The 15,330-nt window shown below is 37.8% G+C and overlaps 1 protein-coding gene across 3 annotated transcripts in view; it reads right to left on the reverse strand.

The window, feature by feature from the left end:
• DCC (DCC netrin 1 receptor) overlaps nucleotides 1-15,330 on the reverse strand; it is a 1,135,716-nt gene that overhangs the window by 116,025 nt on the left and 1,004,361 nt on the right. For 2 of the 3 annotated variants that reach the window (XM_082699427.1, XM_082699426.1), the window contains exons 17-18: nucleotides 10,039-10,271; nucleotides 5,000-5,138 (exon numbers count right to left, since the gene is read on the reverse strand). In XM_082699427.1, the coding sequence (XP_082555553.1) occupies nucleotides 5,000-5,138; nucleotides 10,039-10,271 (372 nt within the window). The remainder of the gene's footprint in view (nucleotides 1-4,999; nucleotides 5,139-10,038; nucleotides 10,272-15,330) is intronic. The other variant, XM_082699428.1, reaches the window with a different exon arrangement.

Raw genomic sequence — 15,330 nt, forward strand, 5'->3', positions numbered from 1 at the left:
TATACACAGGGAACGCTCTGAAAACTTAGTAGATGTTACCCTTTTACAAGAGAAATTTTGTATTTATGAGTGTCTCCCTCCCTGTATCAGGAAGAGGAGGTTGATAAAATCTCTAGAAACTCTTAGTAGGGAGAAGGTTGGAACTTAAATCTGCCTAATAACAACACCCTTGTCTATTGTGATCTACCTGAAAACCTCCCATAACTCGCTCCCCAAACCTCAGTGTGTTCTTCTGTTTTAAGTTGGAGATTGTATTTAAGGTGATGGCTTGGGCCATTTCAGGGAGTTAATTCTGTTCCTGGGTATCCTCTATGTATAGAGGAGATACACATATTATTAAAGTCCTCTTTGTTTTTCCGCTATTGATCTATCTTTTATTATAGTGGGGTCTCAGCCAAGAACCTAAAAGAATAAAGAGAAATTCTTTTTCCTCCTACATTGAGCTCAACAAAATTTTAAATATATTTTAAAGGCGGCAAGTAAACTGGCCAAGCCAGTCTGGTATCTTTCAGTCTCCTTTAGATGCGTTTTCTCATTGTCTATGCTTTGAAATGCAGTGAGTTTTCCTTCTAGGCAAAGTATAATACTCCAAGTCAATTACTGACAGTCTCTTTTGCTAGGGTTAGGTAGTTTGACATGGGAAATTTTGGAACATGTCTAAGATCTATAGTTGGGTTCTAGAGGAATTTTCAGATCTCTGCACGAGAATATTTGTGTATTACAAGATAGGTATAACTTGGTCTACTTCTGAAGTCTTCACTCCTGCCATTCTCTTTAGCCCTTACATTGACCCTATCATGCAGAATCTGAGCACCCCTACTTCTGTTTCTCTTCCTGCATATAACTTCAAATGGATGAGACACCAAACATTTCCATTGATCATAACATTTTATTTTATTATTTTTTTAAAGATTTTTATTCATTTACTTGACAGAGAGAGATCACAAGTAGGCAGAGACGCAGGCAGAGAGAAAGGAGGAAGCAGGCTCCCTGCTCAGCAGAGAGCCCGATGCGGCACTCGATCCCAGGACTCTGGGATCATGACCTGAGCCAAAGGCAGAGGCTTAACCCATTGAGCCACCCAGGTGCCCCATCATAACATTTTATTTTTAATGCACTGATTCTCAAAGCCTCTAGTATTCCACAGTAATCAATCATAATCACCTAATCATAATATAATACCCTGACAAGATACTTAATATATTTAAATTAAGGAAAAAAAAAAAAGCAGAAGGAACATACATAGGTCCAGTGCAGCTGAATCCTGAGTAAAGAAACTGCATATTATATATTTTTAAAATATTTTATTTATTTATTTGACAAACAGAGATCACAAGTAGGCAGAGAGAAAGGTGGGGGTTGGGGAGGCGGTTAGCAGGCTCTCTGCTGAGCAGGGCACCTGATGTTGGGCTCCATTCCAGGACCCTGAGATCATGACCTGAGTGAAAGGCAGAGGCTTAACCCACAAAGCCACACAGGCGCCCCATGTATATGGTTTTAGTGAAACAAGAACAAATACATTTTGGAAAAGAAGGAAAAGAAGATTTGTTATAGCAAAATGCCAAAGAGGTAATACTACCTTGAGAAGAGTTATTCTCGTAAAGGGTTCATTCAGGATGTTTCCTAAGCCAACAGGAAGGTAAAATATGGTCACAAATTGACTTAGAGTATTAGACCAAGGATAATAAGGCATTGTCCTATTATGGAAGTAATTAAACGATAATCTGTCTTTCTAACTAGTCAGAATATTCTGTTTTCTTTTAATTGGGTTAAAATTCAAAATGACACTTATTTAGAAAATAGTCAAATGGTGATGATTAGATTGCTTCACTAAATCTGTTATGGTATTCAAAAAAGATAAAATGCCTTCAGCTTCACCTAGCAAAATAATACACTGAACAGGTGGTTATTTAAAAAAAACCAAAACAATCTAACAACTAATCTATTTTAGGTGGTGTGCGCGTTTTTCTTTTTCCTCAAGCCCTGTGAATGTTGGTGAACAGAGATTCTGGTATTGGAATCAATAACTCAAATGTTTAGAATTATTGGATAAACTTCACACTATTTGGAGAGGAAGGAGGCCTTCACGACCTCAGGGCTGCCTACTGAGTCCAGCAGAACGGCTCTGGGCTCTTCCTCTCCCATCTCACAGGTTCTGCCTGGAGGAGACCTTTCAGAAATTCTTCACTGACTACCACTCTTCTTCAGAGTAAATGTAAATAAATGACACATAATAAGAGGGACACCTTGTAGTGCAGTTGGTTAAGCATCCAACTCTTGGTTTTGGCTCAGTTCATGATCTCGGGGTGGTGGGATCAAAGCCCTAGTAGGATTCTATGCTCAGAGGGGAACTACTTGAGTTTCTCTCTCTCTCTCTCCTGCTGCCCCTCCCCCCTGCCATCTCTCTCTTGCACTGTCCCTCTCTCTCAAATATATATGTATAATCATATTATATATAGATATATATTTGGGGTGCCAGCATGGCTCAGTTAACTGCCTTTGGCTCAGGTCATGATCTCAGGTCTTGAGATCTCAGCGATGGAGCCCCAAGGAGGGCTGCTCAGCGGGGATTTTGCTTCTCCTTCTCTCTCTGCCCATCCCCCACTGCTCCTGCTCTTTCTCGCTTGCTGGCTCTCTCTCGCTTGTTCTTTCTCTCTCTCAAATAAAAAAAGACTTGGGGAGCCTGGGTGGCTCAGTCAGTTAAGCGGCTGCCTTTGGCTCAGGTCATGATCCCCGGAGTCTGGGATCGAGCCCCGCATTGGGCTCCTTGCTCTGCTGGGAACCTACTTTGTCTCCCTCTGCCTGCTTGCCTGCTGCTCCCCCTGCTTGTGCTCTCTGTCTCACTCTCTCTCTCTGTCTCTGTGTCAAATAAATAAAATCTTTTAATAAATAAATAAATAAAGTCTTTAAACAATGTAAATAAATAACAAATAATAAGTATCAGGCCCTGATATTGACTACACTTTCTTTTATAGCCTCATTTCCCTTTGTTGTCTGATGACTACTGCGCTCCACTCCCTCTGAACCACTCCTAAGTGTCTCTAGGAGACATATTTCTGATATTGGCTTGTGTACTTTTGTACAGGCTGCTTTCCTTTGAAGTCCCTGGAATGGGTCCCGGATGATCCACCCAGGCCATTGCTCAATTCTTTTCTTTCATGAAACCTCCCTTGATTTCTCCAGACAGAATTTATCTTTGGATCTGTTTGTTCAGATTCCAACTTGGCCAAAACTCTGCGGTTGTATTTCTTATGTGACTTAGGATTTTTGGCTTTCTTTCTTTTTTTTTTTTTTTTTCTCTGAATGGTGTCAGGCATCCTTCAAGTTTTTTTCTATTTTACTTAACTGGAATAAAATTAAGGATTTATCATCTGGACAGAATGAAATGTTTTATTTCAAGGATTTGTCAACCACTTTTATCTTTATCACAAGCCATTTCAGCACAAATGCGTAACTATGCAGTCCCATACAGTCTTTATGTTACTGCAGAATTAGAAGCAAACCTAGAATTATTTCATTCACTTCCTTTCCTTCTAACAGCTATAAAGTCTGCAGACACTTGTGAATTACTTCTTGCTTCTCATCATCACCTGGGATCTCATCCACATGCTATTCACACTTCTGTCCAGATCATTATCTGTTTCGACAATCACCTTCCTACTATCCACTCTCTAGCAGTTAATATCTTATTGTCAGCAATGGGTCTCACCGTTGGTGTCCCTACAAGGCTATGCAGTTGATGAGAAATGAATAGGATATATTTATCAAGCCAGGTGTTAGGGCACACTTTATGTTCATGAAAGGGAAAAATGAATGAATTTGCTTGCTTTAAGAGGAAATGACTGCTCCTTCTCTTTTGCTCAGGGAAGACCCAATGTCTTACTGGTTTATGTTTAACTCCTTTCATCTCCTTTTAAGTAAAAAGGAAGAGCAGGACCCTTATTCTCCCCACAGAGCATAACCCATTCAGCATGTCTTATTTGTCCTAAGAAGCTGTGAGTATCTGGCATTCAGGGCAGAATTCTAAGAGAAAGAGTTAAAATATGTAAACATATAAAATAGAAGATTAAAAAAAGAGGGATGTTGGAATTAAATCAGACAAACTAGAAAACTTCTTATAGAAAGAAGTATCCACAAAAAGATAAAAAATATTAACAGCAAACTCTGAGTTAAGGTAGTAGCTTGGAAGAAATGCACTGCGATACCATGGGGCAAATTCCAATGGAAAAAGAAATTAAACTTACCCAGAGAGTTTTATTGGTACATATTTTTTTACATTTGGAAATGTGTGATGTAGTTTACCCCAAAACAGACTACCATGAAACCAACCAAACACTAGGTTAAACCCTGTATTCTCCAGATGTTGGGATTTCTTTGAACTGTAAAAGCCAAGTGCGCCACGTGTCTATTAAGGTTATAAATTTAACCTTTATGATCCATAGTAAATGTGACTGGTAAAATTTACAGTGAATTACATTTTCCTGTGATTTGAACTATTTTGAATTGCATGAAGATTTTCCATGCATTGTCTTATTTCTAAGGAGTGAACAGAACCACCCAGAAACTTCTTCCCAGCTGAGGTTATTTATGGTAAACGTCAATGCAGTTATGGTTGTAATGCATCGTATCTAATTTCTTTCCAAAAAAAGTAAAGACCCACCATGACTGCTAGTCAAAGCCTCAAATGTTTTGGACAGAGTTCAGTGCATGGATTTCAGCCTTTACTGGAAGGTATCGGAGAAAAGATTTATATTCAGATCTCCCAAGTTAATGTCCAGATTAAAACTAGCACTCAAACCACTGGGGACTCATTTTCTTCTTTTCTAGAGTGGGGAGGATAATACTAGATATAAAAGTGCTTTGAACTACAAAGCATAAAATATTTTCTGCTGGATAAGGTATAACTTAGACATCATAGCACATGAATGTTCCAACTTCCACAAAACCTGGGAAACACCATCAAAAGCAGAAATTTGGAAGCAAGGCTCCCTTCACGTACCTGCTTCATACGTGGTGGCATGTGCAGTCATGCTCCATGTGCTTGACCTTCTGTTTTTTGTTACCATGACCGAGAACTCATACATCGTGTTGGGTTTGAGGCCCGTTGCTGTGTAACTCAGAGATGTTGTGTCTTCTGACTGTACCAATGGGGAATAAACAAAGAGAAAAAGATGAACTCTACCAACTTGCTTAGTCAAAGCATGTAAAGAGACAACCAAATAACAAACAAGGAGTCTATTTCCAAATAGCACAAGACCTAGGACACAGCACTTGCTGTACTTCCTTTCTGTCAGCTAGTTTACACTGGCTAATTGTAGATCCAAAACACAATGGATCCAATCAGGTGCGGTGTTGTTCAGAGGGGCTGTTAGCTGATCAATTTTCCCAAGGAGGGCAGTAAGCACTGTGTCGGGACCAATTCTGCTTGCTTCTGTCAATTCCATTTTTAAGCTAATCTCCACTGACTTTAACTTTCATTTGTTTGTAATAACCAACATCTTTTTTTCCAGAAGTTTTAGTTTATATATTTTAAATAGATCATCATGATTATTTTTCACTAGTAATAAAAGTAATTTCTAGAGATCTGCTACTTATGATTTTTAAAAATATTCTTTATAGAACAAACTTTTAGTGTTCCCAGAATCTGTGGGGCTATTATAAAGAAAATAAACAAAAGAAATGTTGAATTGTGTGGTCTTCTTTTTATGCAAAGTTTACATGAAACGCACATTTAAGTATGGTCACTGGAGCAACTGATCAGGGAAGGAACAACAAATTGGATATGTATTAAAAGATTATAATTGTGTTAATATTATTTGTCTTTTGAATTCATTCTTTGTCTTTTGAATAGCAGGTTAAAGATATCTTACTAGAAAACAAAGTATCTATTTCTATAGCAGCTTACTCAAGAGATCAAAATGGTAATGAAGAAAAAAAGAACAGGTTAATCTTCCAGGTTAATGAATATTTTCCATAGAATCAGGCAAATTTTGCCTTATTTATGCCTCTTATAAGTATCAATTTATGCTTGGTATTTAGATCTTGATTCTTTTCCAAAGTTTAATATTTACCTTCACTTTTATATTTATTACATTTTTAAATATCTCTGTTTAGAAAATCAAGGAGAGATCTTTTTCCCTATGTCACACCTATCTCCTCCTATACTACTGTAGTATGGTGTGTCTTTTTTATTCTACTATGAATCCTTAGATTATAGCTATGAAAATCCTACACTTCATTACAAAACCAAATAAATATTTAACTGTGCTAATAACATTTTGATGATGTGCCCATCCACCCTATTAAAGTGATGACCTCGTAAACATCTATCAGAAGCTCTTCTTTAAAATAACTGTAAAATGTGGGCCCTAAGTAAATTTAAAAATACTCTGTAGACTCAGGGAAATAGAATTTCATCAAATAAAACACAACATGGGCAGCTAGTATCTGACAGGCTGAAATATAACTTCCAAACCTGTCTTCTTTTACTACCATGAACACCTCTAAGTCTTAGAAATGGAAATAAGGGGAAGACATGGGACAATGAGTATTTTTCAGCTAGGAAGAAAAGATCATACTTTTATAAAACTAGTCTCTTTGAGCATAGACATCACTGGCATTTGGGAGGCTGCTAAGCAACACTGTCCTTGTTTGTGTTTTAGAATGACACTCTTGCATTCTGTAAATGCCAGGAATCCACTGGGTTTCCTCAGGAACCTCATGGAAGGTTATTGTTCAGAATAAATCATTAGCCTAGCAGCACTTTGGAAAATCATGGCCAGTTACTTGAGAGCATACAGTGCAACAGGTACTACCCCACTGAGCCTTAACTTACTCATCCATAAAATGGAGATAACCATAGCACTAACCTCCCAGCATTATTTAAAGTGTCTGTAAAGTAAAACATAGTATCTGGTCCAGGGAATGTATTAAATAAATGTTACCTACAATATTTCATGCATTGTCTAATGTGATATATAACTTTAGGCATGCGTTAACTTCCCTTTTGAATTGAAAATATCTTGAGGTCATGACTGAGTCTTGCACAACTTTGTATATTCTGTAATAGCTATGCTATATCTGGCAAGCACTAGTCAATATTCAGTGAATATATTTCAGATATAAATTTATATAAAACATCATGTGATTAATCATTTCAAAAGAATGTAAATTACAAAAAATTTCCTCTTCTGATAAGGAAGATCAAGACAGAGTTTTAGATATAAATGTCTGGAATATGGCTTGATTTGGGATTAAATGAAGTATTCCTGTGGGGATAACTTTGGATAAAGACATTAAGTCACCTGAGTTCTAGCTGAAGTTTCATGGGAAATCTTTTCCAAGTTATACAACCTAATGATGTCTTCAAAAAGGAATCTACATACAGGTTTAACTACGAAGACCATTACTTTCTTTATAGTAGGTGTGGATATTCCAATCCTATAGATGACAAAAATGGAAGTGAGCAAGTTCAATGACATGACAGGACATAGCAAACCCAACTCCTGCACCTGGGTCATTGGACTTCATGTATTTATTCTTTCCCCCCTCTCTCTTGTATATATTCTGCCTACTGAATAAAACTGTGCTTGGGAGTGAGATGAAATAATAAATAAGAAAGTCGTTTGAGAAGTTCACAGTGTAAAACCAAAGCCTTCTATTACCACTATCTGAAAAATGTAAGCTTATTTGTATTACTTTTTAGTGGGCTATGTATGGTCTGTATTTATCCTTGCTATCCAACTTACCCCACCCTTTTCTCTAAAACTCTTCATCTCAGGGTAAGGTGTTTGCGAAGGGGGACAGAATGTTAGTAACTGAAAGCCTTAGGTCAGGGAAGATGGTGGGAAGAGGAACATTTAAAATCTAGTTTTTTGTTTGTTTATTTGTTTTAAAGGTTTTACTTATTTATTTGACAGAGAGATATCACAAGTAGGCAGAGAGGCAGGCAGAGAGAGAGGAAGAAGCAGGCTCCCTGATGAGCAGAGAGCCTGACGCGGGGCTCAATCCCAGGACCCTGGGATCATGACCTGAGCGGAAGGCAGAGGCTTTAACCCACTGAGCCAGCCAGGTGCCCCGTTTTTGTTTTTGTTTTTGTTTTTGTTTATTCCCAATCTTCAATCCATGACAGAAATCAGCCTCTGGTTACAAGGAATAGTTATTGGGTTGCGTCTTACTTTACAGGCATTCTTTGTGAGACTCAATAATTCCATGTGTGCTGTATTAACTATTCAACTGAAATCATTTGCCTCAAGAAATTCTGGAACTTAAGCCATTCTGCAGAGAACAATCACTGTCCTTCAGAACATTTCACATACTGGCAAAGTACTCATGGCCATTCTGTGAAATGAATGTATTGACAGAGTAGAGCAATTATGAGCATAAAATTTTTAGAGTAGTCTTTTAAAAGTAAACTTAGAATTGGACAATCTGTATATAAAGAGAGCTTTTTTTAAAATGTCCTCATATGTTTCATTGGTTGTCTTATCTGATAATGTTATCTTTATTTATCGTTCTGCTGAGCCCTAAATCTAATACTGCAAGGAGATGGATAGGGTACTTAAAACATATGTTATATCAATGATACTATTTGGACTTGCCTGGAGAATTTTTCCAAATACCTGACCTAGCAGGGTGACAGCACCAAAGAAAGCTTTTTAAAATGGTTTCAACTAAAACTGATTTATGATGAAAAGTGAATTTTACAACACTTAAAAAGTTGAAAGAGACTAAAAGCAGATGCAGCATGCCTACAGGAAGAGAGAGGCAGATTTACAATACTATTGGTGGGATTTTGCTTTAAGTCAGACACTCCCAAAGGAAATTGTCAACCCTGAAATCACCACGGGCTAGAAGCTAAATTAAGCAAGATGGCAGCTTCATGGAGAACACTGCATGAAATATCAGGAGACTCAAATTTTCTCCGAGAGAACCGATCATGTCTTCTCAGATAAGGGGCATCTGAAGGAGCTGGAGTGCCAGGATTGCACTACTGGTTCCTTGGTTATTTTTAGAGCTATCTTTTTCATCCCAAACCATCGTCTTGTGAAGGTTTATGTTTTAAATGTGTTTTCAGATATTATCTCACTTGAATAACTTACAGATTCTTTGAAGTGTATCAGTGGAACTAAGTGTCTTACTCCTTCCAAAATTATAAATAATATGTTAAGCAGCAACAACTAAACTGTGCGCAACTGCCTCTAGAATCTAGCACAGTTCTAGGGACATCGTAGGTACTTGACAGACCCCTGTTAATTTTCTCATTTAGACCACATTTTGTGTATTGTTTGCATACACTAACATTGTGGCAGGCTTAGGAGGTAAGAAAATTGTCCCTGCATACAGCTATTTGCTGGAGTTGCTAAGGCTGGCTGACAGAGACTTAAAAGAAGTAAAGACAATGCCTCCAGTATCTGTTTCTACTGAGCTCTTAGCAGGGTTGTAGGATGACTCAGTGAAAGGGGTTGGTCTAATGCATAATAGTTAAAGGGGAGTGTGCACTATGGTTTTCTTTACCACATGAGTGTGTTTCAAGGCTAACTGAGGAAGTAGATGCTAATGGCTTCGAGTGCTTTCTAAGGACTTTATAACAAAGTCTTCCGGTTGTGTTCCGAGGCATATGCACTATACAATGTGTCTCTGTAACATTAATAGGGTTGCCTTTTGTGTCCCATCTAGATTCCAAATAAAAGGAAAGACACCAACATCTACCCTGAAAAATGAATGTGGATCTCTGCTATTTTCTAAGGAAAATGGCATTCCCTTGTCCAGAATCGAATCATTTACACAAACGCAGCATCTGCTGGCATTTGAGTAACATTCGACATTTCTTGAGGTTGTTCTACCTTGCCTTAGAATTGCTTCCTAAGATACAATTATTCCCATTCTAATTTTAGATATTGAGTTATTAAAATGCTTTGTTTCCCATCTGGTGTCACTGCAGCAAAATGACTCACAACCGTCCAGGAAGCATTTAAAACAAGGTATTAAGCAAATGACAATTCATTTTAAATTTTACACTATCAGTTAGAACTTCACCTTGTATTTCGCATTCGCAGAAAAGCTGGTCCTCCACCGGACAGTGTAAAGTCGCACTTCAGATGTTTTTTGGTTCTTAGGGACAGAGTTGTCTGCCCAGCTGACCCTCACGGCATCGTAGGTAAGAGCCACAGCCTGTACACCTACTGGTGGGAGCATGGGGGTGGAGACATCTGGGACCGAGGTGGGGAAATCATCAAGCAAAGGATAATAATCAACTGGGTCAGTGGGATCTGGGGTTAAAAACCCGCCAAATGAAACAAACAAATAAATGCATAAATAAAAGAGTTAAAAAAAATAAATATCAGTGGTAACACGTCACGATGAGTTAAATGCATGGCAATAATGATGAAAGGGAACATGAGAAGAACAGAAAAAAATACAATTAATTCAATCGGAAAACTCATTAGAAACAGTATTGCTTTATTACAAAAATAACTGACTATTTTCTGTAATTCACTCATTTCCCTATAGTGGTTTTATCAACTCCATTTTGGTGATCACTTCTAGCTATATATCCTAAAAGTCCATTTCTTCTTAGAATGTTGCACATTTTTTTCTAAAAGGTCTAGTATAGAACTTGTCGGTTTTATAACTATACAGATAGCTTAAATACCAAGATCAAAAGGAGCGTCTGGTGTATTTCCTCCTGGTAAGGAAATAAATGTCTATCCAGTATCTTTTTTTGTTTGTTTGTTTGCTTGTTTATTTTTCTCCTTTTCTATCTTGATTTGTTTCTCTAGTGCTTTCATTAATGCTTAGACTATATCTGCATAGTATTGTTTAGGCAAGAAATAATTAAAAAAGCCCAAAGGGCTCTGTGGTCTACAGCAATCCATCTACGGCTATGATTACATAAAGCTAGCCTGACCAAGTCCATGGTTGTGTGGCCCAATGATATATTTGGTAAGTAGGTTTCTCCTAGCACTTGGGGTGGCAGGTTTTCAAAGACTGAAATCCTTAAAGAAAGTATGTAAGTAGCTGTTTTATCCACTTTCCCACAGAGTAATTCACTAAGGCTCTTAAAGCATACCTATATTCTGTATTACTTGTTCCAAAATGTCAAGTTCCATGGGAAGACTTTATGTTATCGACTAGGAAGACAGAATAAACTGTGTGAGGTACACACAGGCTTTGATCCTGATTAACATAATCAGAACCTGCGTGACGACATAATCTAAACCTGCTTTTAGAAAATTCTCTAGAAAAAATTTGTACTCATTTTTATGCTGTGGATATCACAGTCACAAGAGTTTATCTTGTGGCCATAACAAGAGTCCAGTTTTGAGTCCTTTGTAACTAAGACTTTTCAGTTTTTGAAATTTTACCTTTAAATCATGTAATATATATTCTCACTAACAAAGAAAAAAAAGCCCTCAGGCTGGGCATATAATGACATTTGGGGAGCTGACCTGCTAAAATGTAGAGTTTCTGAAGGAGTGTACATAAAGAGTTTATATTTTTAAATAGCCTAGTTCCAAGCACAGCAGATGCTGGCTGGTTTTTGATGATTACTTCACTTTGTCCACTGTATTTCAAATGCCTATCCCCTACTTATTACTGTGTTTTCCAATGAATTATTTAGTAGTTTACTGGGCTGTGGTCTTTGGAGCAAAATATAAAACCTGAAAACAAAAACAGAACAAAAGGAAAGGGGGAAAAAAAAAAAAGGAGAAAGAGAGAGAAAGAAAAATGTGTGTTTAAAATTTAATGACAGAGCCCAGGCTTTCTGTATTTCCTTTGATGTGTCTTTTTATTAAGGGCTCCTTTAAACCCAAATGGATTCATGAAATGATGAAGGGGGAGCTGAAGAGCCTCCAGGAGGATCCCAATCAGTCACCAGGTTGGTGCATCGGTGGCAGGTGTTTTGGCCAGACTGAAGCAGGTACTGCCTCCCTGGTTTCTGTTCTTAGCCGACTTTCCAAGAAGAATGTTATACATACGGGAAGACTATTCTGAATCACAGACTTCTTTTTTGACCAACCGACATACTGTGTTATACTGTATTTGCTGTTTCTTTGCTTAACCTGGTTTTTAAACCTATATGAATTTCATCCTACGCCACAGGTGTCATATATAAGGTTTCAAAAAGTGATTCTACTTGGAGAAATACTAATACTCAATCTGGCTGTTTCTGGATTTTACAATAGTCTATTTTTCATGACCTGTGGAGTTTCTTAAAGTCTCAGCTTCCAGCATGCGTCCCTCAAATTTCAAATTATGTTTGTTGGTAGTTATCTATGGACTTACATAACTTAAGAATTTCTATCTCTGGCTAAGCTTTTCTTGACTTTTTTTTTAGTGGATTTGTTTTCAGGAATGGGTTGTCATTGTACTTGCCATCTCCTTTAAATCTGTACTGTCTAATACAAGAGACACTAATCACGTGGATAGTTTACATTTAAATTATTAAAATTAAATGCAATTTAAAAATCACTTCTTCTGTTGCACTAGCCAATTTTAAGCATCCTATGGCCATTTATGCCATCTTGGATAGTATAGATATAGAGCTTTTCCAACAAAGCAGAATGTTCTAGTGGATAGCAAGCACTATTCTAAATACATATATGCTACATGCACTGCTCATTACATTTCTGAGTAGTTAAATTAAAAACTGAGCACAGAAACTGAGTAGTTAAATTATAAGCATTTTTTTTTTGTTAAGAAAACATTTCTTGAAAAAAAGACATTTTTGTTGCTAAATAACTTTTTTTTTTTTTTTTTGCAATTTTTAGGTGCCTTACATGTTGTTGATTTGCAGTGGTTATAGTCAAGAGTAAAAACTAAATAAATTAAAAATTAAAAAGAAAATAAGAAACATAGTCTCAAACTTTTTGCTAAAAAGAGAAGCCCATTCAGTTCCTAATAAGTATTTTGGTAGAGTTCATGAATTTTCAGTTCACATACTAGCATTCCAAACCAGCTTTTAAAAATAATAACATAATTTTACATCTGGATTATACTTCATTCAGACAGTGATAAAACAGTTGAGAATAAGCAAAATCAAGCAACCCACCTCCTTATTCCCCTGCCTTCTCCAAGCTCAAATTGTCTTGTTCTTGCAACAATAAGAACTAGAAAGCTCTACTGCACGAATAAAACTCTTGACATGCTCCTTTGACCCAGTGAAACTTTCCTCTGCTCTCATACTAATATGCTCGGGATGAGATGGGGCCCCAGAGATGAGACCCACTGAAGAGCAGGTGTTAGCGGAAATCATCACGGCCTGATACTTACTCCAGCCTGACGCACTTATTGCCTCCGATTTTTTATTCACTTGATGCTGGCCTCTTCTAAGTCTGCTCATGGGAATACTTGCAGAATTCAGAGACAGAGAATGTCTTCTCTGTGGCACTATGACACATTTACTGATAGAATTTCTCCCAGAACCTTAACCTTTGATTCTATTTATTTGTCCTCTGTTCTCTATGACATGTGGAAACCATAAAATAAGTCTGCCACATCCTTCCCGTTAGAAAGGACTGGCTTTATTCACTCCTCTTCAACCTTGCCCTAGTGACTTGACTTCAGTAAGAAAATGCCTCACATGATTTCCAACTTTTGGTATCCATTCATCCCCCCCAGATGCATTAGGATTAGAGTCCTAGCAGGGAAAAACAGTCTTATGGATCACTGGTGTTTTAGAAACCACTCTGGGAATGCCGTATGCCAAGGATTAAAGAATGAAAACAAAAGTGAAGGCAGAAGTTAATGTCCCAAATGGTTCTTTGTGAGCAGCTTATCTTTGGTTCATGTAAACTCTATTTTTGCTACCACTGCTTTTTGCTCAAAATTGATTTTTTTTTTTTGGATCACCTGAGTGTCCCTTCTTTGTGGGCTTTAGTTTTGGCAAGAAAGTAGTGTTTGAAAAGACTAGCCATAGTATAATTTGTGTGGCCTGATCACAATCTCAAGGACACACTGATGAGCAAGTCCTCAACATCTTTTACCACACACAGGAAAGAGATGGCTTACTGGATGCAAATTATGGGAAGGACAAATACAGCTAAAGTGACCTGCTATCTCCCAAAGAACCCTGCTACTGACAGAATAAGAGAATAGGGGGAAGTGAAAATTCTAGATACCCTCCATCATGTTACCTCATGGTTTCCTATTTTTGACCTCCATCTGCCTCATGTATTTAGAGATAATGTGTTTGATAGTAGACATTCTCTCAGGGAATACTTCTTATTTGCCCTTTTCGAGAGACATGGTTCCCTTTGATAACACAATGAGGGAGCCATGCTGTCTCCACAGATAAATAAATACATTGACACATACCCAAAATTTTGCATACCTCTTTAGGCAGATTGTAGACCTTGAAAACAGCAACCAAAGATTCAAGCAAACTCTGGATCAACTTTGCCTCACAAAGAAAATCAATGAAGTGATGGTATATTTGGATACCATCATGGGACAACTGGGAATTCACTTTACAACTGTGTATTCGCAAGACAGTCTATGAATGGAGTTTGTGGGTTTGGAAAACAAACTGTACCAAGTTTACATAATTTAAGTGGATCCCACTATTTATTCTATGCTGACTTATTCCTCCTTGTCAGGACTTCATACTCAGGCACCAAGTAGTTTTCCATGTTCTCTATGAAATTCTGCTCTCAGATCCTTTATTCTCATTAAGGTGAAAGTAACTGATGAGTTAAAGGAGCTCTGAGGCTTTTGGGTTTTGAAAGGAGGCAGGATCAAAGAATTCATTAAAAAGATGGACCTCCTGGGTTTTGCTTTCAGACTTCAGACATAAGGCTATTGGGGATGGTTGTGTGACTTTCCAGTGACTCTGAACAGCACTCCAGGGGTGGTATTTATTCTATTTTTGAGTAAGGCAGCCTTGGTCACAAATAGTCTCTGTAAAACTAAATAAATTAATAAATAACTATATAACAATAAACAATAAAACGTCCTGAATCTCACTCCTCTTACCCTTTCCTTTCTGAGTTCCTTGGGCTCTTTTTCTCTCATGTGCTGCCTTTATGGTCCAACTCACATAAGAATTCCCAGAGGTGTAAAACCCTGGAGGGTGCCAGTCCTTTCAATGTCATAGGCTCTGAGAACTGTTGGGGTGACCTATAGGCCTGGCTCAGGAAAAGTCCACCCCTCCGACTCAGACTAGTCCAAACCAGTCCCAGGAGGTAGGTCCTTCCTTGTCAGGTTAGACTGAAGGATCCTCTGTAGAGAAGCAAGTGGCCATTTGGGCATTGGGTGGCTTTTGCACAGAAACGTTCTTGCCTGATTTGCAAGATGAGACAAGGTTGCTCAACAGAATGAAGAGTGGTA

Source organism: Mustela nivalis (genome assembly GCF_964662115.1).
Source record: "Mustela nivalis genome assembly, chromosome: 14".
NCBI classification, from domain to species: domain Eukaryota; kingdom Metazoa; phylum Chordata; class Mammalia; order Carnivora; family Mustelidae; genus Mustela; species Mustela nivalis.